This window comes from Myotis lucifugus, unplaced genomic scaffold (genome assembly GCF_000147115.1).
Source record: "Myotis lucifugus unplaced genomic scaffold, Myoluc2.0 scaffold_60, whole genome shotgun sequence".
In the NCBI taxonomy this organism is placed as follows: domain Eukaryota; kingdom Metazoa; phylum Chordata; class Mammalia; order Chiroptera; family Vespertilionidae; genus Myotis; species Myotis lucifugus.
Genome location: NW_005871108.1, coordinates 5588698 through 5614479, shown reverse-complemented (window position 1 = coordinate 5614479; position 25782 = coordinate 5588698). Strand labels below are relative to the sequence as shown.

The following is a 25782-nucleotide window of genomic DNA, read 5'->3' as shown; positions in this document are numbered from 1 at the left end:
ATTTCTTTTTCGTGCTTCTTTTTTATTTGTAACGATTGTCCTAACCCTTTCTGAAACAATACTCAGCTCCCCGAGAGAGTGCCAAAGAGAGAGAGAGACAGACAGAGAGAAGAGAAGAGAAGAGAAGAGAAGAGAAGAGAAGAGAAGAGAAGAGAAGAGAAGAGAAGAGAAGAGAAGAAAAGAAGAGAGAGAGAGAGAGAAAGAGAGAAAGAAAGAAAGAAAGAAAGAAAGAAAGAAAGAAAGAAAGAAAGAAAGAAAGAAAGAAAGAAAGAAAGAAAGAAAGAACAGTATGGAGTTTTTGTCTTCCCTACCACTAACCTGGTCTTGAAGAAAATCCTCTACAAAAGTTTAGGGGATTTCTGAGAGAAACTACTGGGCATGGAGAAAGCAAGAGAGATGGCAGAATGTGGCTATGGACAGAAGGGTGGTCCCATCAGTTCTCTGAGTTGCCTGAGGATCCAAGTGACATGGATAGGACCCAGACTAGTGAGGGGCATCAGAGGATGCCAATAAGTAAGACCTTTAACTTGATAAGACCCCAAAAGTAGACACTCCCAACCTCACCTCCTGCCAGCTGTGGTTGTATAATTTCCCTAGAAATTGGATCAGTGTTAGGGAGGAAGAAGCAGGAAGTTTACAGCGCTCTGAATCAATAAGCCTGAAATTGCATTCCCTCAAAATTACTGAATTGATTCTCCATTTACCTACAGACATCTAAATTAAGTCGTCTGCTAGGAGGCAGGCTGAGGACTCATTCAGATATTAAAGTCAGTGTTAGAAATTAATAAAGTACTATTTCTGTCCCAGTTCCTAATCTTGTAACTGAACTGTTACAAAGTAGACTCTCAGAAAGAGCACTGGTCCTATTCCTATGTGATCTTGGGTAAAACCACATGGACCCTCACTTTCCTCCTTATAAAATGGAGTTAGAGTTAATTCCAGAAATAATTTCTTTTTAAGATAACATTATTGTTTTACTAATTATAAAAGTTATGTAACAAACATTTATAGAGTTCCAACTATGTATAAAGGAGAAAAAGATGAGTAAAACACGATCTCTGCTCACCTGAAGTTCACAATATGATGGGGAAGAAAAATGCTACCACCTCCATAAGACAAAGTCTTGCTATAATAAAGTTATAAACATATATGAAGAAAGGGCAGGGCCTGTTCAGGGATCATGAGATATGGCCAGATGTGAGATGTCCAAGAGGTTAGGCTGGCAGAGGCCAAAAACAAGCCATCCATGGGCCAAACAGAGCTTGAGACTGCTTTATTTGACCTGCATAATGTTTTGGTTATAATATTATTAAAACTCTACTTGCAGGGCCCTGACCAGATAGTTAAGTTGGTTAGAGCATCATCCTGATACGCCAAGGTTGTGGGTTCAATCCCTGGTCAGGGCACATATAAGGATCAACCAATGAACGCATAAATAAGTGGAACAACAAATCAATGTTTCTCTCTCCCTCTCTCTAAAAATCAATCAATCAAATTTTTTAAAAACTTTAACTTGCTTACCTTTAATTGGGGAATGGGCTCTCTTCATTTAAAGGGGAGGTATAGTAAAAAATAAATAGGAGAGAAAACCAAGATGGCGGCATAGGTAAACACCGGAAATTGCTGCCTGGCACAACCACTTCAAAAATACAACTAAAAGACAAAACAGACATCAGCCAGAACCACAGAAGGAAGGGCTGGCTGAGTGGAAATTCTACAACTAGAAGGAAAGAGAAAAGCACACTGAGACTCAGAGGAGGTGCGGAAGTAAAGTGCAGAGGTACAGAGGTGCACGTGGAAAGGGCTGGCAACTGAGGACACGGTTGTCTTTTTCAATCGGGAGGGAGTCTCAAGCTCCTGACTGCTCTGAACTCCAGTCCCCGGCAAGTCTCTGGGGACCCAGACTCATACGGGGAGAAACTGGACTGTCTGGCAACAGGCGGAACTCGAGGACGGCTTTCTCTCAGAGGTGCTTGCAGAGATTACCGGGACACTGAGACACGGGGCCTCTTAGGATAGGACTGAGGAGCAGCCATAGCTGCTTGCTCCACCCTGTTGATCCCCTGAGACCCCGCCCCGCCCAAGCTGTGCACAGAGGCTTTTGCATATGAAATGCCTGGCCCTTTGCAATCTGAAAATTACCTAACAAACTGCAGCTGAGTCAGAGAGACCCAGAACTTCCAAAATAAGGCCCAAGGCCCCACAGCAGCTTGCATTGCTTCACAGCTGGGCCTCATCTGGGCATCTCCAAACCCCAAGCAAAGAAGAGGAATCTGAAGATCTCTCCATAGATCCTGCTGGGTAGCCTCAGACAGAGGCTAAATTAGCACCTCCTTAGAGATCCAAGAGCCAGTGTACCCGGTGGTCAGAGTGGGACCATCCAGATTACAACTCCTCAGATCCATAAGGGACACACTCAGGGGGCAGACTCAGTGAGCACCAAAGCCCCACTGAAGCAAGTCTTGCCCCAGAAGGGTGTCTCCAGCACAGAAGTTCTCCCACTGCAGACACAGCTGATTCTCACAGCCAATTGGCCTGGAGTTCAATTCCTCCCAGTGATACCTACAACAATCAAGGCTTAACTACAACAAGACTGTGCATAAAGCCCACAAAGGGGTGCACCAAGAGTGTCTTTCTCAGGTAATTGGCACACTTAGCACAGAAAGCCACTCTATCGACACAGCGAAGCATAAAAAATGCTGAGACAAAGAAACAGGACACAAATAACAGAAATGGAGGAAAGCAAACTACTGGATATAGAGTTCAAAACCACACTTATAAGGTTTTTCAAGAATTTTCTAGAAACCGCCGATAAATGTAGTGAGATTCTCAAGAAATCTAGTGACACCCTCTATGTTGTGATAAAGGACCAACTAGAAATTAAGCATACACTGACTGAAATAAATAATATTATACAGACTCCCAACAGCAGACCAGAGGATCGCAAGATTCAAGTCAAAGATTTGAAATACGAAGAAGCAAAAAACACCCAACCGGAAAAGCAAAATGAAAAAAGAATCCAAAAATATGAAGATAGTGTAAGGAGCCTCTGGGACAGCTTCAAGTGTATCAACATCCGAATTATAGGGGTACCAGAAGAAGAGAGAGGGCAAGATATTGAAAACCTATTTGAAGAAATAATGACAGAAAACTTCCCCTACCTGCTGAAAGAAATAGACTTACAAGTCCAGGAAGCACAGAGAACCCCAAACAAAAGGAATCCAAAGAGGACCACACCAAGACACATCATAATTAAAATGCCAAGAGCAAAAGACAAAGAGAGAATCTTAAAAGCAGCAAGAGAAAGAAACTCAGTTACCTACAAGGGAATACCCATACGACTGTCAGCTGATTTCTCAACAGAAACTTTGCAGGCCAGAAGGGAGTGGCAAGAAATATTCAAAGTGATGAATACCAAGAACCTACAACCAAGATTACTTTATCCAGCAAAGCTATCATTCAGAATTGAAGGTCAGATAAAGAGCTTCACAGATAAGGAAAAGCTAAAGGAGTTCATCACCACCAAACCAGTATTATATGAAATGCTGAAAGGTATCCTTTAAGAAGAGGAAGAAGAAGAAAAAGGTAAAGATACAAATTATGAACAACAAATATGCATCTATCAACAAATGAATCTAAGAATCAAGTGAATAAATAACCTGATGTACAGAATGAACTGGTGATTATAATAGAATCAGGGACATAGAAAGGGAATGGACTGACTATTCTTGGGGGGGAAAGGGGAGTGGGAGATGCGGGAAGAGACTGGACAAAAATCGTGCACCTATGGATGAGGACAGTGGGTGGGGAGTGAGGGCGGAGGGTGGGGTGGGAGCTGGAAGGAGGGGAGTTATGGGGGGAAAAAAAGAGGAACAAATGTAATAATCTGAACAATAAAGACTTAATAAAAAAAATAAAAAAAAGAGAAAACCTGGAAATCCAGATTGCATGTGAGATCTCCCAATTTTCACATGGCAGTAACTAAAAATACATTAAAGGTCCATTGTGATGACCTCCACAGTTTTCAGGCTCTGGAAACTGTTCCGTGAAGATCTGCTTCTACCCATCCAAGAGATGGGGGGAGGGGTAACTGGTATGTTGATGGTTATTAAACAGACCCATTCATTCTGCACAGAGCTCAAAGAGACTGCAAGGGTCATTCATATAAAACCTATCATTTAGGACCCCTGTCTCTCTCTGGCCTTTAATTTCCCTATTCATAAAATTGGGATACAAAATAGTATATTTGTGAGTCAACTGTCAAACAGAATACATCACTTACTGAAGGGCTGTCAGAGCTACATGCTTTTACCTGCATCACCTCATTGAATTCTCATAACTTCTATGAGGTAAATTTTATTACACCACATTTTACAGATAAGAAAACTGTAGCTTAGAGATAGCAAAAAATTTACCTAATGAAGACAACAGCAAACATTTTTAAAGTCCTTTCTTTCCAAGGGTTTTACTGGTTTAATCCTCTCAACAAGGCAAATAAACCCTGCAATGGGGATTCTACCAGGGCAGCCTACCCTACCACAGTGCTATTCAATAAAAATATAATATTAGCCATCTATGTAATTTAAAACTTTCTAGTAGCCATATTTAAAAAGTAAAATGAGCCCTACCTGGTTTAGTTTAGTGATAGAGCATCAGCTTGCAGACTTAGGAGTCCCAGGGTCAATTCCAGGTCTGGGCACATGCCCAGGTTGCAGGCTCAATCCTCAGTTAGGGGCATGCAGGAGACTGCTGATCAATGATTCTCTCTCGTCATTAATGTTTCTCTCTCCTCCTCTCCCTTCCTCTCTGAAATCAATAAAAAAATATTTTTAAAAAAGTAAAATGACACAGTGCAATTAATTTTACTATCTTTTACTTGATCCAATATATGCAAAATATTATTCCAACATGTAATCAATATAAAAAATGATTGAGATATCTTGCATTTTTTTGTACTAAGTACCATTTATTTATTTGTTTGTTTGTTTGTTTGTTTATTTATTTATTTATTTATAACTAGAGGCCCAATGCACAAAATTCATGCAAGGGACTCTGCCTCACAGCCCTGGCTTTGTCCAGAAGGTCGTTTGGCCGTCCGGTCTAATTAGCATATTACACTTTTATTATTGTAGATCTTTATTGTTGAAAGAATTACATATATCCCCTTTTCCCCCCATTGACCTCCCCCAGCTTGACCTGCCAGGCCTTCACCACCCTATTGCCTGTGTTCCTGGTTATACATATATGCATATAAGTTCATTGATATCTTCCCACCTGCTCACCGTCCCCTGCCTTCCCTCTGAGGTTTGACAGTCTGATCGATGCTTCTCTCTGGATCTATTTTTGTTCATCAGTTTATATTGTTCATTAGATTCCATATGAGTGAGATAATGTGATACTTATCTTTCTCTGATTGGCTTATTTCATTTAGCATAATGCTCTCCAGGTCCATCCATGCTGTTGCAAATGGTAAGAGTTCTTTCCTTTTTACAGCTGCATAGTATTCCATTGTATAGATGTGTCAACGTTTTTTAATCCACTCATCTGCTGATGGGCACTTAGGCTGTTTCCAAATCTTAGCTATTGTAAATTGTGCTGCTATGAACATAGGGGTGCATATATCCTTTCTGATTGGTGTTTCTGGTTTCTTGGGATATATCCCTAGAAGTGGATCACTGGGTCAAATGGGAGTTCCATTTTTAGTTTTTTCAGGAAACTCCATACTGCTTTTTCACAGTGGCTGCACCATCCTTGCATTCCCACCAGAAGTGTGCTAGGGTTGCCTTTTCTCCACATCCTCACCAACACTTGTTGTTTGTTGATTTGTTGATGATAGCCATTCTGACAGGTGTGATGTGGTATCTCATTGTTGTTTTGATTTGCATCTCTCAGATGATTAGTGACTTTGAGCATTTTTTCATAAGCCTCTTGGCCTTTTGTATGTCCACTTTCAAGAAGTATCTATTTAAGTCCTTTGCCCATTTTTAAATTGGATTTTTTATCTTCCTTTTGTTGTTTTATGAGTTCCCTATAAATTTTGGAGATTAACCCCTTATTGGATGTATCATTGGCAAATAAGTTCTCCCAAGCATTGTGCTCTCTTGTTATCTTGTTGATGGCTTCTTTTGCTGTGCAGAAGCTTTTTATTTTGATGTAGTCCCAGTTGTTTATTTTCTCCTTAGTTCCCATTGTCCTAGATGTATCCGTAAACATATTGCTACAGAGATGTCTGAGATTTTGCTGCCTGTGGTTTCTTCTAAGACTTTTATGGTTTCATCTCTTATATCCATTTTGATTGATTTTATCTTTGTGTATGGTGTAAGTTGGTGGACTAGTTTCATTTTTTGATGTATCTGTCCAATTTTCCCAACACCATTCATTGAAGAGACTATCTTGACTCCATTGTATGCTCTTGCCTCCTTTGTCAAATATTAATTGAGCATAATGGCTTGGGTCAATTTCTGGGGTCTCTGTTCTGATCCATTGGTCTGTATGCCTATTCTTGTACCAGTATCATGCTGTTTTGAGCACAGTGGCTTTGTAGTATAACTTGATATCTGGTATTGTGATTCCTCCAACCTTGTTCTTCTTTCTCAAGATTGCTGTGGCTATTCAGGGTCTTTTTTTTTTTTTATTCCATATAAATTTTTGGATAGTTTGTTCTAAGTCTGTGAAATATACCATTGGTGTTTTGTTTTTTTTTAATACAGAGATTCATTTTTTTTTATTGATTTTTTTACAGAGAGGAAGGGAGAGAGATAGAGAGTTAGAAACATCGATGACAGAGAAACATCGATCAGCTGCCTCCTGCACACCCCCCACTTGGGATGTGCCTGCAACCCAGGTACATGCCTTTGACCGGAATCGAACCTGGGACCTTTCAGTCCGCAGGCCGACGCTCTATCCACTGAGCCAAACCGGTTTCAGCACCATTGGTGTTTTAATGGGTTTGTCACTGAATCTATAGATTGCTTTGGGTGGTATGGACATTTTAATGATGTTGATTCTACCAACCCATAAACACGGTATTTTCTTTCACTTCTTTATATCTTCCTCTATCTCTTTTTCAAAGTCCTGTAGTTTTCCAAGTACAGGTCTTTTACCTCCTTGGTTAGGTTTATTCCTAAGTATCTTAATTTTTTTGTTGTTGTTTTTTTAGTTTCTCTTTCTGAGAATTCATTATTGGTATATAAAAATGCCATCGGCCAGGCCAGCATGGCTCAGTAATTGAACATGGACCTAAAAATCTGGTCATGGTTTGATTCCCAGTCAGGGCACATGCCCCAGTTGTGGGCTCGATCCCCAGTGTGGAGTGTGCAGGAAGCAGCCTATCAGTGATTCTCTCTCATTATTGATGTTTCTATCTCTCTCTCCCTCTCTCTTCCTCTCTGAAATCAATAAAAATATATTCATAAATAAATAAATAAATTCAGGCCTTACCTTTAAAAAAATGCCATCAATTTCTGGATGTTAATTTTGCATCCTACTACGTTAACGAATTCATTTAGTAAATCTAGTAGCTTTTAGATGGAGTCTTTAGGGTTTTCTATGTACAATATCGTGTTGTCTTCCAATAATGACAGTTTTCTTCCACCTTTCCAATTTGGATGCCTTTTATTTCTTCTTCTTGTCTGATAGCTATGGCTGGCACTTCCAGTACTATGTTGAACATGAGTGGTGAAAGTGGGCATCCCTGTCTTGTTACTGTTCTTAGGGGAAATGGCTTTAGTTTTTGCCCATTGAGTATGATGTTGGCTGTAGGTTTGTCATATAATGCTTTTATTATGTTGAGGTATGACCCCTCTATTCCCACTTTGCTGAGAATTTTATCAAAAAAAAGGATGTTGGGTTTTGTCAAATGCTTTTTTTGCATCAATTGATATGATCATGTGACTTTTTGTCTTGCAACCTGTTAATGTGCTGTATCACATTTATTGATTTGCAGATATTGTACCAGCCTTGCATCCTAGAATAAATCCCATTTGGTCATGGTGTATAATCTTTTTACTGTAGTGCTGAATCTGGTTTGCTAAAAATTTGTTGAGGATTTTAGCATCTATGTTCATCAGAGATATTGCCCTGTAATTCTCTTTCTTTGTAGGCTCTTTATCTAGTTTTGAGATTAGGGTAATGCTGGCCTCATAGAAAGAGCTTGAAAGTGTTCCTTCCTCTTGAATTTTTTTTGGAATAGTTTGAGGAGGATGGGTGTTAGTTCTTCTTTGAATGTTTGGTAAAACTCCCCTATGAAGACTTCTGCACCAGGGCTTTTGCTTTTCTTTTTTTTTGTTACTGCTTCAATTTCATCAGTAGTTATCAGCCTATTTAGGTTTTCTGAGTCTTCTTTATTGAGTTTTAGAAAATTGTATTTTTCTAGGAATATATCCATTTCATCCAGGTTGTTCAGTTTGTTGGAATAGAGTTGTTCATAGTTGTTTTGTTTTGTTTTTTAATGATCCTTTGTATTTCTGTGGAGTCAGTTGTTATTTCACCTTTTTTGTTTTTGATTTTATTTGGGTCCTCTCTGTTTCTTGGTAATCTGGCTAGAGGTTCATCAATTTTGTTTATCCTGTCAAAGAACCAGCTCTTGGTTTTATTGATCTTTTATATAGTTTTTTAGGTCTATATGTCATTTATTTCCACTCTGATCTCTATCCTTCCTTCTACTTACTCTGGGCTTTTCTTGTTGCTTTTTCTAATTCTTTAAGTTGTAGGGTTAATTAACTTATTACCAGTTTTTCTTGTTGTTTTTGTTTTTGTGTGTGTTTTTTCAGGTAGGCCTGTAGTTCTATGAACTTCCCTCTCAGGATTGCTTTCACTGTCCCATAGATTTTGGATTGTTGTGTTTTCACTGTCATTTGTTTCCAGGATGTTTTTTATTTCTTCTTTGATCGCTTTGGTAACCCATTCATTGTTTAATAGCATGCTATTTAGCCTCCATGTGTTTGATTGCTTTTGAGCATTTTAATTGTAGCTGATTTCTAATTTCATACCATTAAGGACTCAGAAGAATGCTTGATATGTTTTCATCTCTTGTGTATTCTATTTATTTAAATATATTTTTATTGACTTCAGAGAAGGTAGGAGAAATATCAATGATGAGAATCATTGATCAACTGCCTCTGAACGCCCCCTACTGGGGATAGAGCCTGCAACCTGGGCATGTGCCCTTGACCAGAACGAACCAGAAACCTTTCAGTCTGAAGGTCGACCCTCTAACCAGTGAACCAAACCAACAGGGCCCTCCTGTATTTTAAATTACAGTACATCTCAATTCCAACTAGCCACCTTTCAAGGGCTCAGTAAGCACATGTGGCTAGTGACCACCATATGGAGCAATGCATTTAGTGCAGTGATGGTGAACCTATGACACGCGTGTCAGAGGTGACACGCGAACTCATTTTTTTGGTTGATTTTTCTTTGTTAAATGGCATTTAAATATATAAAATAAATATCAAAAATATAAGTCTTTGTTTTACTATGGTTGCCAGTGAACCAAACCAACAGGGCCCTCCTGTATTTTAAATTACAGTACATCTCAATTCCAACTAGCCACCTTTCAAGGGCTCAGTAAGCACATGTGGCTAGTGACCACCATATGGAGCAATGCATTTAGTGCAGTGATGGTGAACCTATGACACGCGTGTCAGAGGTGACACGCGAACTCATTTTTTTGGTTGATTTTTCTTTGTTAAATGGCATTTAAATATATAAAATAAATATCAAAAATATAAGTCTTTGTTTTACTATGGTTGCAAATATCAAAAAATTTCTATATGTGACACGGCACCAGAGTTAAGTTAGGGTTTTTCAAAATGCTGACACGCCGAGCTCAAAAGGTTCGCCATCACTGATTTAGTGTATTTACTAATCCTAAAGTTAAAAGCCCAACTCAGAATCACCTGTCCCTTGGTTTCAGAGGACACGCAAGAAATAATAACGGCAAAGTTCTTGAGTATTTACTTTGTGACATAGGAAGGCAGGATGCCGTCCACTTTTGACAGAGCAAGAGAACTTTCCCTCAGTGCCCGACCGGCCCCCACCCCCAACCCCCTCCCCACGTCCCGCTCCGGCGTCCTAATCAGGGTCTAGTGAGTAGACGCGCACAGGAGCTGGCGCCGGTCACCTGCAAGCTGAAGAGATTACAGCGGAAGAGAACCCCGCTGGTCCTCCTCCTCCTCCTCCTCCGGCTCCTCCCAGTCCACCGACTCTGACTCCTCGAACTGGTGCTTAGAGGCGCCACCATTCCAAGGAAGGGCCACCGCAGCTTAAATTCGCCCGCGACAGGTCTCCTGACGCGACTCGCGAACGCAAGGGGGCGCCGCTGTCTGTCGCCGGGACTCGGCTTCCGGGCGCTCGCGCGCCGAGCTCATCATAGAGATGCCAGCGGAGACTTCCGCTTCCGTCCGCCCAGGGGCGTCGCCGCGGTCGGTGCGTTGGCGCGCTTTCCGTTCTCCCGGAGCCCGCCTCCCTCCGGTTGCACAGACTCTCCCCTTTAGCGGAAAACGTATTCCTCTCGCCCACCCGGCGCAAACGCAGTGCTGGACCCGCAGCCGTAGGACAAAGAGTGACGTCCAGATCCGGAGTCATGGAGGCGACCCATCAGGGCTTGGCGGCCACTGGGAGCTCCGCGTCGCCGCGGGAGAAAGAGGAAGGAGCCGGCCCGAGCTCAGGCCCGGAGCGTAACGCTGCGGGCTCCTCGTCGATTCCTGAGGTTCCACCGCCCGAACCCTCCAACGCCAACGCTGTTCCCGAAGCGATCCCTCCGCCCGTGGCTGCCTCCGCGGGGCCCGCACCCCTGGGGCCCGCGCCGCTTGCTGAAGCCGTTCCGCGCTCCTCCCCAGGCCCTGGCGGCTCCCGGCCCGGTCCGGAGACGTTCCGCCAGCGTTTCCGACAGTTCCGCTACCGAGACGCAGCGGGCCCGCGAGAGGCGTTTCGGCAGCTGCGGGAGCTCTCTCGCCAGTGGCTGCGACCCGACATCCGCACGAAGGAGCAGATCGTGGAGATGCTGGTGCAAGAGCAGCTGCTCGCCATCTTGCCCGAGGCGGCGCGGGCCAGGCGGCTTCACCGCCGCACCGATGTTCGCATCACCGGCTGAGCGGCGGGCGGCCTGGTCCCGGGGCTCTCTGGACTGGAGCCTCGCTCCCCACTCCACGTTCATGAAAACGAGCTTTCGCAGCTCTTGTAGTCTGATGTAGCCCTTTTCCTTCTTTACTGGGTTTATTTTCCCGAGCGTATTTCAACCTGATTTCTGGTTAGTGGGAGCCCATGAGAATAAAGCCTTTGTTTCCTAATTCACTTGGCCTACGTTGGGTTTTGTTGGATCCTTACGTGTTGGCTAGGCCTAGGCATTCGCCACATCTGGGAAATTTTTCTCTTGCACGCTTCCCAGGACCCTACTTGGATGTCCTTTGTTTTGCTGGAGTCTGTAATTAGGGTTCCATATTCGCCCCCTCTCACTAGCTAGAATGTAAGCTTGTTTTCCTACCTGAGAAAATAGTGACACATCTTGCTATATATATTTGTGACATCAGGCAGGCAAATAACTGGCTCTATTAAATGATTGTTTACCTGACTACCTCTAAACCAGCACTGCCACTAATAGCCTGCCCTTTGGGCACAGATTCCCAAAAGGCCCAAACCATTGGGCTGTTTTAATAGGTTTCAGAGCAGTTCCTTAGAGAGACTAGTTTTTGCTAGCTCTGGTTTATGCCTCCAGGTTCACCGTCTTTGCCAAATTTTAGGCTTCTAGAAGGATTTAAGCAGAACTGGTGTGAACTAATTGATTATATTGCTAGAGCTAGGCATTTTTTAAAAATGTATTGATTTTGTTGTTCCACTTATTTATGGATTCATTGGTTGATTCTTCTATGTGCCCGGACCAGGGAATCGAACATGCAACCTTGGCTTATCAGGCAGATGGCTCTAACCAACTTAGCTGCCCGGCCAGGAGAGCTACCCATTTAAATTTCTCTCCAACCACTTCCATTTATTTTTTAAATAAGCATAATTGTTTAGAAAGGTAGGAAGGAGCCCTGACCAGTGTCCAATTAGAGCATTTTGCTTGCAGAAGGCAATGTGTCTCTCACATCAATGTTTCTCCCTCCCCCTTTCACTCTGATAAGCAATGGGAAAAAATCCTCAGGTGAGGATTAAGAAAAAAATAAAGGGAAGAAGGAATATGGAAATAGGGAAGCTCTACTATGAAATCTAAAACCTACTCTGTTCCTTGCGTCTTCAGCCCAACCAGGAAGGAGCTAATTGGGGTCCACAGGCAGTTTGGATTTGTCTCAAAAGTACCCTAAATGCATCAGGGTGCCATCTCATCAGGAAGACCAAACCTGTCTTCCCTGCACTGCTTTCAATAATCAAAATCTAATAAACCTGCAGTTCACAACAAATGAGCTAAAATGGGCTAGAGCAGTGGTTCTCAACCTTGGCTGCACATTAGAATCACCTGGGAATCTTTTTAAAATCCTGGTTTCTGGGCCTCATCCTCCGGAAATTGTTTCTTTGTTAGTAATGTTGTGGCCCCACCCCATAACAAAGAAACAGAATTTTCGGAGGATGAGGCCCAGAAATCAGGATTTTAAAAAGATTCCCAGGTGACTCTAATGTGCAGCCAAGGTTGAGAACCACTGGGGTAGAGGCTGGTGTGGGACATTTTACTTTTGAATATTACACACTTAAATTAATTCAAAAGTATTTTGCATACTTTCTTGGGATTTAGGGTCTTGAGCTTTTATATCCATCTGCCTCCTTGCAGAAAAATCTGTTTAGAATGTAAAAGCAGACTTCCTTTAAAAGATTATAGAAAGTTAAATAATGCATATTAGAATAGAGAATTTTATAACTCAATAACTTGACAAACATAGCAACAAAAACCTGTTTTATTTTTTCCAAATACAGATACAGAAGTTTGCGTGTTTTGCAAATATTGCTTCAAAGCAACATTTCTATATACAGCGCCTTCTGTTCTAATAGCGCGTAAACATAATGTATCCACAGTGCAACGTTGGCTCATCAAGGGTCCACCTTGCATATACTCTATCACTTGAAACAAAATGATTACTCAAACCAGAACTGTTTGTCAAGGCAATTTTTTAAAAGGTGGATAGTTTTACTCAAAAGAAAACTTAGGTAGTGTACATATTTCTAAATGGTAACAGTAATATTTGCAAATAACTGTTTCCAGTGCTCCAACTTGGGGTTTATTCAGATTGACCCAGGAATGAGGATGGAGCCCCTTAACATGGCTTTAAATTAGGGAAGCACACTGAGGTTACCAGAACTTGGAATCATCCCTGCTTCCCTACAGACAAAAGTCACAATGAATGAAATGGGACTTTTTTTCTTTGCAGAACTTAAACGATAAGCCCAACTAACGGACAAAATTAGGGTAGTTTAATTCCATCTTTGAAAAAGACATGAAATTGTCTTAAAGTTACAGCTCCCTCAAATGTGACACTCAAATTTATTTTAAGGGGGAAAATATCAGTAATCTAATAATACAAGTCGTCATACCTCACAGTTGTGGCTACAGAAAACCATCATGTTTCTTCCCTTTTCAGACAAGCATCACACAGTTCTTATGAGGCTGTCTGATAAATTATGCAAAACATAGATGCCATGCACACTCCTAGAGGGTTTCTTCCTATACCAGAAACGCCAACCTTAGCAACGGGAAACAGCCTCTTTGTAGAGGAATTGTGTCAGCTTTATTACAGATGTCATAGCTACATGTATTCCCTCTGATGGAAAAGCTACAGCAGGTCAACTTGTCCTAAATTCATTTTATATCACATGGTGAACAAATCGCTGGACAGCATTCCCTGAAATAGATCTTGGTACAGAGGCCTTCATGACTACAATGACCTGTGCCTAAAGCCTAACCATCCACAAATCGCTGGAGATACTGTCATTGCTATTGAGATATTGGCTACTTCACGTTTACATAGTAAATATTTGCAGCATATAACATTACAGATTCATAAACCCATAATTAACTTGTGAGTGTTAATGGACAACTGTGCTTTGCTTTTTTTTTTTTTAGTGATTAAGAAAACAAAACAGTGAAACAGGTCACTCCTCAAAACATGGAACATTTTCTTTAACTTTGTCTAGTAAGGAAAAAACAACAATATAGCAATTACATGTAGAACCGTAACCTGTGAGAGTAACAAATATTATCTCAAAAGGTACAAATTGTATCTGGACCATAAGCAGCATAATCACCTTAATTTCACAAAATAATACAAACCGGAAATTTAAAGTGTTAAAGTATATTAAAACAATTTTGAAAATGCCACTATTAAACATACACCCTTCAGGGAAGGAGGAAAGTGGCACATGTAGAATCTAAAGTTTGTTTACAGCAATATAAAATAAGGTAATTCCCCAAACCACATTCTTTGTAACAAATCTTTACAGTGAAAGAGTTCAAAATTTGGGGAAACACTTTTTGGACATTAAATAGAACTGGGAAGCTGTCAATATTAAGAAGTGGGTAGAAAATGCTGTCCTTTGGGTCCCAGACCCTGCCTGTTTCAGTTTGGAATTCCTCCTAGCTTCTTCGAACAGTGAGATTCTAGTTCCTCCACTGGCTGTATGGGCTCTGCTATAAAAGACATAACCCAGCCAACTCTGGGATAAAAGCATACAAAACTTGTCCCCAGTACCATGAAGTCATGCACAAGATGTGATGAAAAAAAGTGAAGAGTCCGACAGAGAAGGCAGGGCAGCCAAGGCCTCTGCTCCTTCCCAATCTCCACAGAATGGTGAAGTCACGACATTCCCATGAAGCTGGAAAAATGAAAATGAAACCTGCTGCCTATATCCATGCCAGGCAGAAACCACAAGGCTTGTCATGTGCCCCAACCTGACAGAAAAGTCAATTAAATAAGCTGCAAGTTGAATCTACAACAGTTTCCGACGAAACTTTTTTGGCTCTCATTCCATTTATCATCAGTGGCACGATTTCAAGTGAAGTTTGTGCAAAAAGACTCACTTTTCATTCAACGATGTGCACAGAAGGGAATCCCAAGAGTCTGTTTGCTACCTTCTTGGTAGGCTCTGAGATCAGAGTGCCCTGCCCTCCAGCAGCCCAAATGGCCTCTTTGTCCAATGTCCATCACACCCCATCTGCCCAGATCCCTGAAGTCAGTCGGTGTCACATGCATTCGGCATGCTAGGTTTATTTATTTAAAAAATGCAAAGTTCCTCCTGCAGGCACCCCTGTATTGTGTCCCCATTAGTTCTGGGTGCCCAGTTTCATGTTGAACAGCAGAGCGAGATCTGCTGCACCTTGCCCAAGTCCGTCAGCAGCTGCTTAATGCAATGCTTGAGCTGTGGAAGCCTGGCCAGGGGTTGCGGGGGCTCCAGTTCCCCAGTATAGTCCAGCCAGCTCTCCAACACTGCAGGCAGAAGAGAGAGAGAAAATCCAATGAGTTCCCAACACTTGATGTGTAAGACTGTCAATTTCAGCACCAATTTCAACACCATATCCCATTTGACCACTCATGGGGGGCAGGAAGGGGAGGCCAGTTCAGGCATCAACATTAATTCATCAACCTCCCTACAAAATACTACCCCAGGACAAAACTCAAATGCTTTAGAGCAGTGCAGTCCAATAGAACTTTCTGCAACATGGAAATGGTCTATGTTGTCTGATACAATAGCCACCAGCCATATGTACCTACTGAGCATTTAAAACATGGCTAGTGCAAATGAGAAACTGAATTTAAATTGTATTTCATTTTGCCCTGGATTGGTAGCTCAGTTAGTAGAGTATCGTCCTGATATGCCAAGGTTGCCAATTCGATCCCAGGTCAGGGCACAAATAAGAATCAACCAATGTGCCGAAACCGGTTTGGCTCAGTGGATAGAGCGTCGGCCTGCGGACTGAAAGGTCCCAGGTTCGATTCCGGTCAAGGGCATGTACCTGGGTTGCAGGCACGTCCCCAGTAGGGGATGTGCAGGAGGCAGCTCTCTCCCTTCCTCTCTGTGGGAAATCAATAAACTCCCTTCCTCTCTGTGGGAAATCAATAAAATATATTAAAAAAAAAAAGAATCAACCAATGAATACATAAATAAGTGGAATAACAAATTGATATTTCTCTTCTCTCTCCCCCCCCACTTACTCTCAAATCAATAAATTTTTTAAAAAATATTTTTTAGAGAGAGAGAGAGAGAGAGAGAGAGAGAGAGAGAGAGAGAGAGAGAGAGAGAGAGAGAAACATCAATGATGAGAGAGAATCATTGATCGGCTGCCTCCTGCACGCCCCTTACTAGAGATCGAGCCCCCAACCTGGGCATATGCCCTGACTGGGAATCGAACCATGACCTCCTGGTTCATAGGTCGATACTCAACCACTGAGCCATGCCAGCCGGGCAATAAATAAAATTTGTTAAAAAATAAATTATAGCCCTGGCCAATGTTGATTAGTGGTTAGAGTGCTGGCCCATGCACCAAAAGGTTAAGGGTTCAATTCCCAGTCAAGGGCACGTAACTGGGCTGCAGGTTGAATCCCCGGGAGGCAACCAACTGATGTCTCTCTCTCACATCAATGTTTCTCTCCCCCATCTCCACCCCACCCCCATCCTCATCCCTCCCTCTCTTTAAAAAAAATCAATGGAAAAAATATCCTCGGGTGAGGATTAACAAAAAAAAATAAAAATTGTATTTAATTTTAATTAAACAGCCACACATAGCAAGTGACTATATTAGTGCAGCTCTAGAGTTGATAAGGCTTTCTCAAGCAGCTTCGTAGTCTCACACACAATCATCTCCCCTCCTCAAACCCAGCCCTCCACCTTCCTCCTCACCTTTCTAAATCTTTTGTTTCCTGCAAGTTACTTCTCAGGGAAACATTTCCCAATTCTACACCGTGAGTCTGGTCCCACTGTTATGAGTGCTACACTAGCTCATGTTCTTCTCCTTTGGAGCACCTACCGGTTTGTAATCACTTATAATGGGTGATTTAATTAATATCTGTCTCTACCACAAGATCAAGCTCCATGAAGGCAGAGGCCAAGTCTGCCTTGCTCACCATGATATATCCCTAACACTCAATTGTGCGTGGAACATAGCAAGCACTCAACAAAAGCAGTGAAAAAATGTAGGAACGGTCTAGCAAAATGCTCCACTGACTGCTCAAGCTCTGCAGAGCTCACCATCCTCCCTCTCTCAGATTTTCTTTTTGGTACCTGGGTGTTCCAAGGAGAGGAACATTCCCTCCTCCTGATTCCAACAAGTACAAGACTTGAAAAAAAATAAATAAATAAGACTGCCTTCTCAGAACTGAACTTGAAAACAAGAGTAAAGAATCAAAGTCACATGAGAGTGGCTACCGACCTCTTGAGCAAGAAAAACTCCATAGTGACCAGTTTGAATACATTGGTAAATCTTAAAGAAGTAGGTAGGTTCTGACTTCTCCCCTAAGGGCAGATTCCTTTGGCAACAACAGAATGTTGTTCACCCAGTTTCTCTCTGGGACCCATAGCCACTCCTACTGCCATTCTCTGAAAATCAACAATTTTCAGTCTGACATTCAATCCTCTTTCAGCAATCTAATAGCATTTTCACAAATAGTGGTATCAGTTACAACTCTAAGGAGCCCAAGCAAACTTTTTAGGAGTAAAAGAGACATAAAAACTTCTTCCAGAAATGCCCTCACAATGGACCCTGGATTAGCCTCCTAATCCCAGTTCCTCAGGTTTGCCTCAGGGACAAGACATAAGCATGAGGTCATGTAGATCTCTCTTTCTCTCACTATCCTCCAATGTGGCAATCCATTTTCCAGTAGAACCAGTCCTCTTATCATCCACTCTGAGTCACCTCTTCAGCAGAAGACATCCCTCTCCTCAAGGCTCCGCTTCAGTCCCAGGAGTTCCAGAAAGCCTGGCTGTAACTGCTGCCCCTCAAACAGTTCTCCCCCGGCATGGCGTCAGCCATACACGTCCTGGACACACCTTATGACCCTAGCTTGTGTAGCATATGGCATTTCCCTGAGTTCCTTCATAGTATGTTTTATATCCCCAATTAAAGTAATAGCTTGACTGTACTCAGCATCCTCAAACAGAACATTTATTTCTTAATCACGCTCTATTTTAAGGATGAAAACAAATAATTAGGAAATAAAGTGAATAATCAAGAAGGAATTTTGTCTTCAAAAACCAACCTGGCAACTTCCTGGGGATCAAAAGGGACTGAACTTGATCATGTTCATCATCACAAGTTCTGTCCTCCACGTCCATCTGTTACCACTAATATCTGGGAGAAATACCCAAGGACTACACAAATGATTCTGTAAAGTTCTATTTGATCTCTACTGATATGGAGGAGAAGGCTTCATTTCAGATTTTATCAAGGGGAGAAATAAAAGTGCTATGTGTTTTTTAGACTAATCCTCAGATACCCAATTATGAACTCGGTCAGTAAAGATTTGCTCAACTCACACACAGTCTGCAGGCAGAGCCTACTTGCTCTTCCGCAGAAAAGACTGGGCAAGTGGGGCAGAACCCCTAGCATCACACAGTCCTTACAAGTAACGGATAAATACTAAAAGTAAGGCTGGTCCATCTTGAGAAGAGAATGGAGGTGGGTGAAACTGAAAAAAAGAGGAGGCAAGAATACACTGTCCCTGGAGAGCCAGGTAGGGGAGTTCAGAAAGCAGCTCATCCTGGCAAGCTCACAGTGCCCGCCAATGGGCAGAGAAGTAGGCAGGAGACCTACCATCCAGCTCCTTCTCAATGGAGTCCATCCTATGCGTGACTTCGTCCTGAAGAGATTCCACATGGGTCAGCAGGTTAAACTGCCACTGGTGCTGGGAGCTCAGGAGCCCCTCTCCATCTCTGTCCAGCAGCTTTTGAGCAGGGGCTTCCTCTGGTAGGACCTTTTTGGAGACATATTCCCTCACCTGGGGATGCAATTGACATTTAAGTATTGAGTAGAGACAGCTCCAGCCAGCGTTTGACACCAACTGAAAAACCAGTTGCAGTTTAAATATTCCAAATGTCTATCTCTCTCCTCCCTCTCTTGGGCACTGGCCAAAAACGTGCCTGCTGTACCAACTGCAACCACCTCAGGGCAGCACACACCTCTGGCTCCAAGGACTCCACAGCTGCTTCTCAGTGGCTTGTCCAATGCCCTAGGCCTGACGTGGGCCTCAAAGAATGGCTTCCAGAGCCCTGAGATCAGAGTATAGCAGGGCAAGTATAAACAAGATATGTGGGAATCAAACAAGAGTTTTAAGTCCTAGCTCTATGTCTTGCTGAATACATGAACCTGGATAAGTTATTTCACCTCTCCGAGCTTCTGGTTCCCTTTTGGAAAAGATGGTAGTAGTAAAATCTACTTTAAATGTTCCTGAGGATGAAATAGATAAAACACAGTGCTGACCTAAAGTCAGGCTGCCATCAATGAAAGAGATTTTTTAACCCTGCCTGCCCTGTTTAAACCCAGTATTTTCTGATTTTTTATTATGTTCCAGACACCTCTATGAAATCTGCCTAGTCTTCAGGAGTGTAAACCTTTTCTGGAGTTTGTGAGATCAACCTTTTATTCATTTATTTGAAATGAAATAGATTTTTTTAAATATATTTTATTGATTTTTTACAGAGAGGAAGGGAGAGAGATAGAGAGTTAGAAACATCGATGAGAGAGAAACATCGATCAGCTGCCTCCTGCACATCTCCCACTGAGAATGTGCCCGCAACCCAGGCACATGCCCCTGACCGGAATCGAACCTAGGACCTTTCAGTCCACAGGCCGACGCTCTATCCACTGAGCCAAACCGGTTTCGGCTGAAATAGATTTTAGCTAAGATTTATTTAGAGCTTACTATGTGCAAAGCCATGAAGCCAGGGGAGGTGAAGTGACCTGTTTAGGACCACAGAGTAAGTGGATCCTAGTCCAGACTTGAAACTGGGTCTCCCTCAAAAAAAACTATATCCTTACCAGCCTTGCTCAGCACTGTTTTGACACTGGCAAGGGCACAGACTGAATGAGATACTAGGCTCACCTTTGTTTGACTTATAATTTAGGATGCTCAGCAATAAACAGCAACATATTTAACACTGGTGATACCGACCAGCAATTCTGTGAAAGTAAGGATGACAGGGTATAGAAGCTCTCAAATCACACACAGCCTCGCCCGGCTGGTGTGGCTCAGTGGTTGAGTGTTGACCCATGAACCAAGAGATCACGGTTCACCTCCAGGTCAGGGCATATGCCCAGTTTTCAGGCTCAACCCCCAGTAAGGGAGCAGCCAATCAATGATTCTCATCATTGATGTTTTTATCTCTCTCTCTAAAGTCAATAAAAACATTTTTTTTTAAATCACACACAGCTTCACTGACAACTGAGAACAGGATAGAACAAGACCAGTGACCAGTTAAAGATGACAACTTTAGCAAGAAGATGACATGGAGTTTCAGAAAAGAATGATTTGAAAAACAAAAAAATAGAGTGGTTTGGGAAAACTGATGAAACTTGCAAATATTTTGACAAACAGACTGTTCTTATGTTAGGGCTATGTTCTTAAGCAAAGTTAAATATTCAAGTAAAGTTATCACAGAACTGTATTGGAAAAACTTATGCCTAACACAATGCTTGACTCATCTTGGCTCATGCCAAGATACAATTATAACATAAATAGCATTTTAAAAAACCAGCAACAACAAAACTCATTTTCCTAACTTAGTTTCATTTATCAAGTCCTAATCAACCCTTTTCTCCTTGCTACTTCCTACCTCTCCACCCCAACTCCCACAGACTATGCCATTTTGTGGGCATTCCCCATAACCAATGATCTTTGATTTAAGTGAGCTCTCCTTACTTTGCACCCATTTTAAAAGGGGGAAAAAACAAATCATCTGTGATAAGCAATTTTAAATATGATTTTACAATAAATATCTATATATCCTATATAATAAAGAGCTAGTATACTAATTAGACCAGATGGTGGAACAACCTTCCGGAATGGCCTTCCGGAACAACCAGTGGGCGGGGCTTTGGGACTGTGGGGCCACGAGGCAGCTGGGGCTGCGAGGGCTGAGCCCCTTGCATGAATTTCATGCATTGGGCCTCTAATTTATATATATAAAAGCCTGAGCAACTGAACAACTGGTCGACTGGTCACTATGATGCGCACTGACCACCAAGGAGCAGATGCTCAACACAGGAGCTGCCCCTGGAAGTCAGTGCTCTCCCACAGCGGGAGTGCCACTCAGCTGACCGACGGGCGTCAGATGCAAGGCTCACGGCTGGCAAGCGCCCTGACTGGCGCCCTACGGCAGGCACAGCAGGGCCAGGATAAGCAGGAGTGGCAGGCAGGAGCAGCAGGTGGCATTGGATTGCCAGTTTCGGCCTGATCCCCACAGGCCATGCCAAGGGACCCCACCGGTGCACGAATTCATGCACCGGGCCTCTAGTAATCTTATAATAAACATCTTCCCTAGAAGGAGAATTTACAAGCACTTAAACACTGAATTAAAAACAAGTATAAGCAAGTCATATACCTTTGGAGAGCTGGGTTTGGGGTCACTGTCTCCCCTGTTCCTGTCTTGGTCTAGAGGCCAGCCCAGGCGCGGGGAGAGGGAATCATCACCATTCTCATGGAGGGTGTTGACTGCATCAAGGGCAGAGCCCCGCGTCTCCACCACCAGCTTCTGCTCCACAGCAGGGTAATAGGCGCGGGGCTTCTGGTAGCAGTGCTCACTGGTGATATATGACTCCTCCACAGACCGAGGCAGGGGCAGGGGTTTCTCCACTGCCCCATTCAAAGTTCTATAGCTTAGGGCTTCCTCCTTGCTCTTGGCTTCAGCGACTTGGATGTGTCTGGAATGAGCTCTCCCATCCCCTGAATGCTGTTTCCAAGGTTGACACCACAGCTGCAGATCAGGATGCTCCCTGCTTCTGTGGGGAAGGCAAACATGGAGAGAGGTTTAGAGTAAGTGGAACCACTGCAGGGGCTTCTCAGTTCCCAAACGCTCTCCCAGCACAGAAAAGAGCTCCCACCTGGGCTGCCTGGTCACAAACCACCTTTTGCCAAGCAAGAGGGAATGGAAATCCATGGTCTCTGAGGAAACCACCTCCAGGCAAGCTCCCACTGTGTACACTTGCAGTGAATGGGAGGACAGACAGATGCTACTCACATTTGGTTCACAAAGGTGTAGAAACGTGTGGGGACCTTCTGAATGTCACAATGATGAGGGGTACTACTGGCATTTAATTCATAGAATCCAAGGATGCTAAACATCCTGTAATGCTTGGGACAATCCCACACAGAGTTATCCCATGGTACAATTGTCAACGGTACCTTCCCAGCCCCAGCTGAGAAACACTGATCACCAGGAAAGCACAAGCTTAACTCACCAGCAACTCCCACTGATGAGTACCACCGCCCCCCAACCCCACTCCCAACTCACACACTTTACTGAAGCCTTCCTGCAAAAATGGAATAGGTCATAAATATGAAGGCATTGAGTGATCTTACAAAACCTACAATTCTTTTCCCAAGGGTTTGCAACTATCCTTTCTCAGCTCTCCCACTCCAGCAATCCCCAATACCAATACCACTCTTGTTCACTGGGGAAGGAGAGGGAACAACCAACGTCAAGGCAGCATGGGTCCCTGGGCCACCTTCAACAAGGTATCACAGCCTATACCAGGAACTCCGGACCTGATACACCCCTAAAATTTCAATTGCATTAGGAAATGGGAGTCATTGTTAACTTTCAGGTCCACCACAGTCTGAAATATGTTAACATGGAACACAGAAGCCACAGCATTGACCTCCTATGCATGAAAATCACAAAAGTCTTGTTTCTTCCCTCATAATTTTCACCCTCCCAGCTAAGATTTGAAGTCCCAACTACTACTCCACACAAGGATGACACTGGACTTTCCTTATAAGCCCTGACAATCATGAAGAAGGTATGTACACCATGCATGCTGCTTTTTAAATGACAACAGATGCTCCGAAGTTATCCGTTTTATAGTTTGCCTTTGAAAATAAATTGGCCAGTCCCCTTAAGGAACAATTTTTCTGAGAATGAAGATCCAGAACCTATGATAAGAGAGACCATCCATGTTACACAGACATACTGGGACCACTTCCCCCTCTCTCAAGATCTTTTCTCCACATATAATGACTAAAAAGGTCTCCCTATACCTTTTTTCTGAATTGCTAGAAAAAGTCAGATTTAATTCCAGTACAAAGCCACTGCTATAAAGATGAAAGATCTAAGTGGGATTTGGAAGGGACAAGGTTCCTGAATATGGAACAGGGACAGGAGCACAGGCATCTCAGTGAGAAGAAAAAGAACACCCTCTGACTGATTCTGCAAATAAAAAGAAACACAGCAAAATTCACAATCAGGAGCATCACCTGAGGATTTTTAGGCTCTGACATAGACCACCTTCCACTCACCTCAGTCAATTTCTGGCATCTCATTAAGAAGAAATTAATTTGGTTTAAATGTGGTAAAGTTTTCCAATTTTATAAAATGTGAAAGAATAGCTAGTCTCTGACATCCCAGTCAGGGCTGTCACTTGATTCAGTTTGCTTCAACAGATACTATAACAATAATAGCTAATATTACCCAGCAACTATCCTCCCTTCTTTTATACCCACTACAACCTCATTCCTGAGTTTCAGCAGGGCTCAAGGCCACCTGGCTAGCTTCCCCTGCAGTTAGGTATATCCATGAAACTGTTTGCTCTCCCTTTTGCTACTTTCACCCTCCTGGGATTTGCAGCAGTGTTGAGGTACAGATGAGACTACATCAACCATGCAGATGAGGATAATCCCAATGGAATGCCAGAGGAATAAGACGGAAGGAATCCAAGTCCCTAGATAGAACCCTGGAGAAAGGACCCCTACCTGGCCTGGACCCCCACCTACCCCTGAACCATTTATTATGTGAGAGAGAAAATTCCTTTTTGTTTTAGTCTCTATTTTGGGGGGTCTCTGTTATAACAGCTTAGCTTTCACCCATACCATTATATACTCTTGCTGAATGTGCCCTGCTCAACCACTCCCAGGCCTCTGTGCACCAGAATGCAAGAGAAAGAAGACCTTCATCCTGCCATCTCTGGGTTCTGACACTCTACTCTGCCTGGCGCCAAGAGGCCTCCAGGACTAGTCAAACAAAAGAAAACCTTGTCGAAGATTGGCCTGTCATGTCTAACTCACTCGTGGCACTAGTTTGTCATTGTTGATAACTTAACTAAAATGGAAATCTATGGGCAGGCTCATGGGAGAACTTAAGGAGAGATTTTTACAGAAGAGAACCTGTCCCTGCCATAGATTATGCTAATGCCAAAAGAAAATTCATGGAGAGGCAGTTAGGAAGATTAGAACAAGTACTTGACAGGAGCCGAGACCTGAATGCTAATCCTGGCTCTACTCCCATAATCCACAAGAGAGTGGTTGCTCCACTCAAGGCCCAGTTGCCCTATTTGGTAAAAAGGGGGTAGGTTATAAAAGCCAACAGACCCAAATGTCTTTCTCAGAGTTTACATAAACTTGTGTCACCTGACATGTAGAATTTGACCACAAAAGGGAATTCACACTCTATGTAACTCCAAACTCTGGCCATTAAAAGCCAGAAGTCCAGCTCCAAAAGGCCTAAAACTTTTCTGTATAAGCAAACTATCAAGAGGCATATTTAATGAGCAACCTCTATGCTAGAGAACAGGCTTGCCAACAATATCTCTTCCAATAGCTTTCGATTTTACTTCGTTTACCAATCAAGGATGTTTAGGATGAATGGATAAACAAAATGCGGTATTATACGATGATATATTATTCAGCCTTAAAAAGAAAGGAAATTCAATACAGGCTACAAAATAGATGAACCTCGAAGACATTATGGTAAGTGAAATGAACCAGTTATAAAAAGACAATTACTGTAGGATCCCATTTGAATGAGGTACCTAGAGTAGTCAAATTCATAGAGACAGAAAGTCGAGTGGTGGCTGCCAGGGGCTGGGGAGAGGGAAAATGGAGAGGAATTACTTAATGGGTATGGAGTTTCTGTTTTACAAGATGAAAAGAATTCTGGAGATTGGTTGCACTTATCACTGCTGAAGTGTACACTAAAAAACGATTGAGATGATAATTTTTATATTATGTATATCAAGCATGTCAAACTCAAAGGCTAATGCGGGCCAAATAAACAAGACTTAAGTTTATGTGGGCCACAAAAAAACAAAAGCTTCAATTTTCATAGAAATGTAGGTTTATTTTGATAGAGACATGCTGAATACAAAGGGCTGAAATAAATGAGTAACCTATATATATGAAGAGCCAGGGGCCGTCACATCCGAAACAACCGAACGGACGACCGAACAGGCTGAGTGGGGCAACCAGGCAGGCAGGGGGGTTAGTCCAGCTCCAAAAGGCCTAAAACTTTTCTGTATAATCAAAACTTTTCTGGACGACCAAATGACTGAGCAGCAGGCTGCGTGGGGTGACCAGGCCGGCAGGGGGGTTAGTGAGGGACGACCAAATGACTGAACAGCAGGCTGTGAGGGAAGACCAAACGAACAATAAGCTGGCTGTGTTCCGCGACGACGCCAGCAGGGAGGGCAGTGAAGGGCGACCAAGACCAGCAGAGGGGGGCCGAGGGGGAGCAGGTGCGGGAGTGCGGCGCACTTGGTGGTAGCACAGACCGGAGTGCGGGAGGGACTGATCGAGGCTACCCTCCTGAGACAAAGTCGCCTCGGACCCTAGCAGTGTCTCTCCTCTGGAAAAATCGTGCAGGACATTATTTCCACAG

General features: G+C 42.9%; 3 protein-coding genes across 9 annotated transcripts in view; 1 reads left to right on the top strand and 2 right to left on the bottom strand.

The window, feature by feature from the left end:
- The window catches only part of CNBD2 (cyclic nucleotide binding domain containing 2), a 56360-nt gene extending 51619 nt beyond the window's left edge, over window positions 1–4741 (bottom strand). Inside the window, exon 1 of the mRNA XM_006089482.3 lies at window positions 4629–4741. The gene's annotated coding sequence lies outside the window, so the exon portion shown is untranslated. The remainder of the gene's footprint in view (window positions 1–4628) is intronic.
- A 5641-nt stretch (window positions 4742–10382) lies between these two features.
- SCAND1 (SCAN domain containing 1) lies at window positions 10383–11295 on the top strand. The gene has a single exon (XM_006089481.3). The coding sequence runs from the start codon at window positions 10586–10588 to the stop codon at window positions 11093–11095; it is 510 nt and encodes a 169-aa protein (XP_006089543.1). The 5' UTR covers window positions 10383–10585; the 3' UTR covers window positions 11096–11295.
- A 1574-nt stretch (window positions 11296–12869) lies between these two features.
- PHF20 (PHD finger protein 20) overlaps window positions 12870–25782 on the bottom strand; it is a 132341-nt gene continuing 119428 nt past the window's right edge. For all 7 annotated transcript variants that reach the window (XM_006089479.3, XM_023754436.1, XM_023754437.1 and 4 more), the window contains 3 exons: window positions 21517–21913; window positions 18731–18914; window positions 12870–15410 (listed from right to left, as the gene is read on the bottom strand). In XM_006089479.3, coding sequence (XP_006089541.1) covers window positions 15268–15410; window positions 18731–18914; window positions 21517–21913 — 724 coding nt within the window. In that variant the 3' untranslated portion in view covers window positions 12870–15267. The remainder of the gene's footprint in view (window positions 15411–18730; window positions 18915–21516; window positions 21914–25782) is intronic.

Excerpts from the sequence above, each read along its gene's own strand:
- SCAND1 (XM_006089481.3), top strand. The coding sequence starts at position 10,586 with ATGGAGGCGACCCATCAGGGCTTGGCGGCCACTGGGAGCTCCGCGTCG.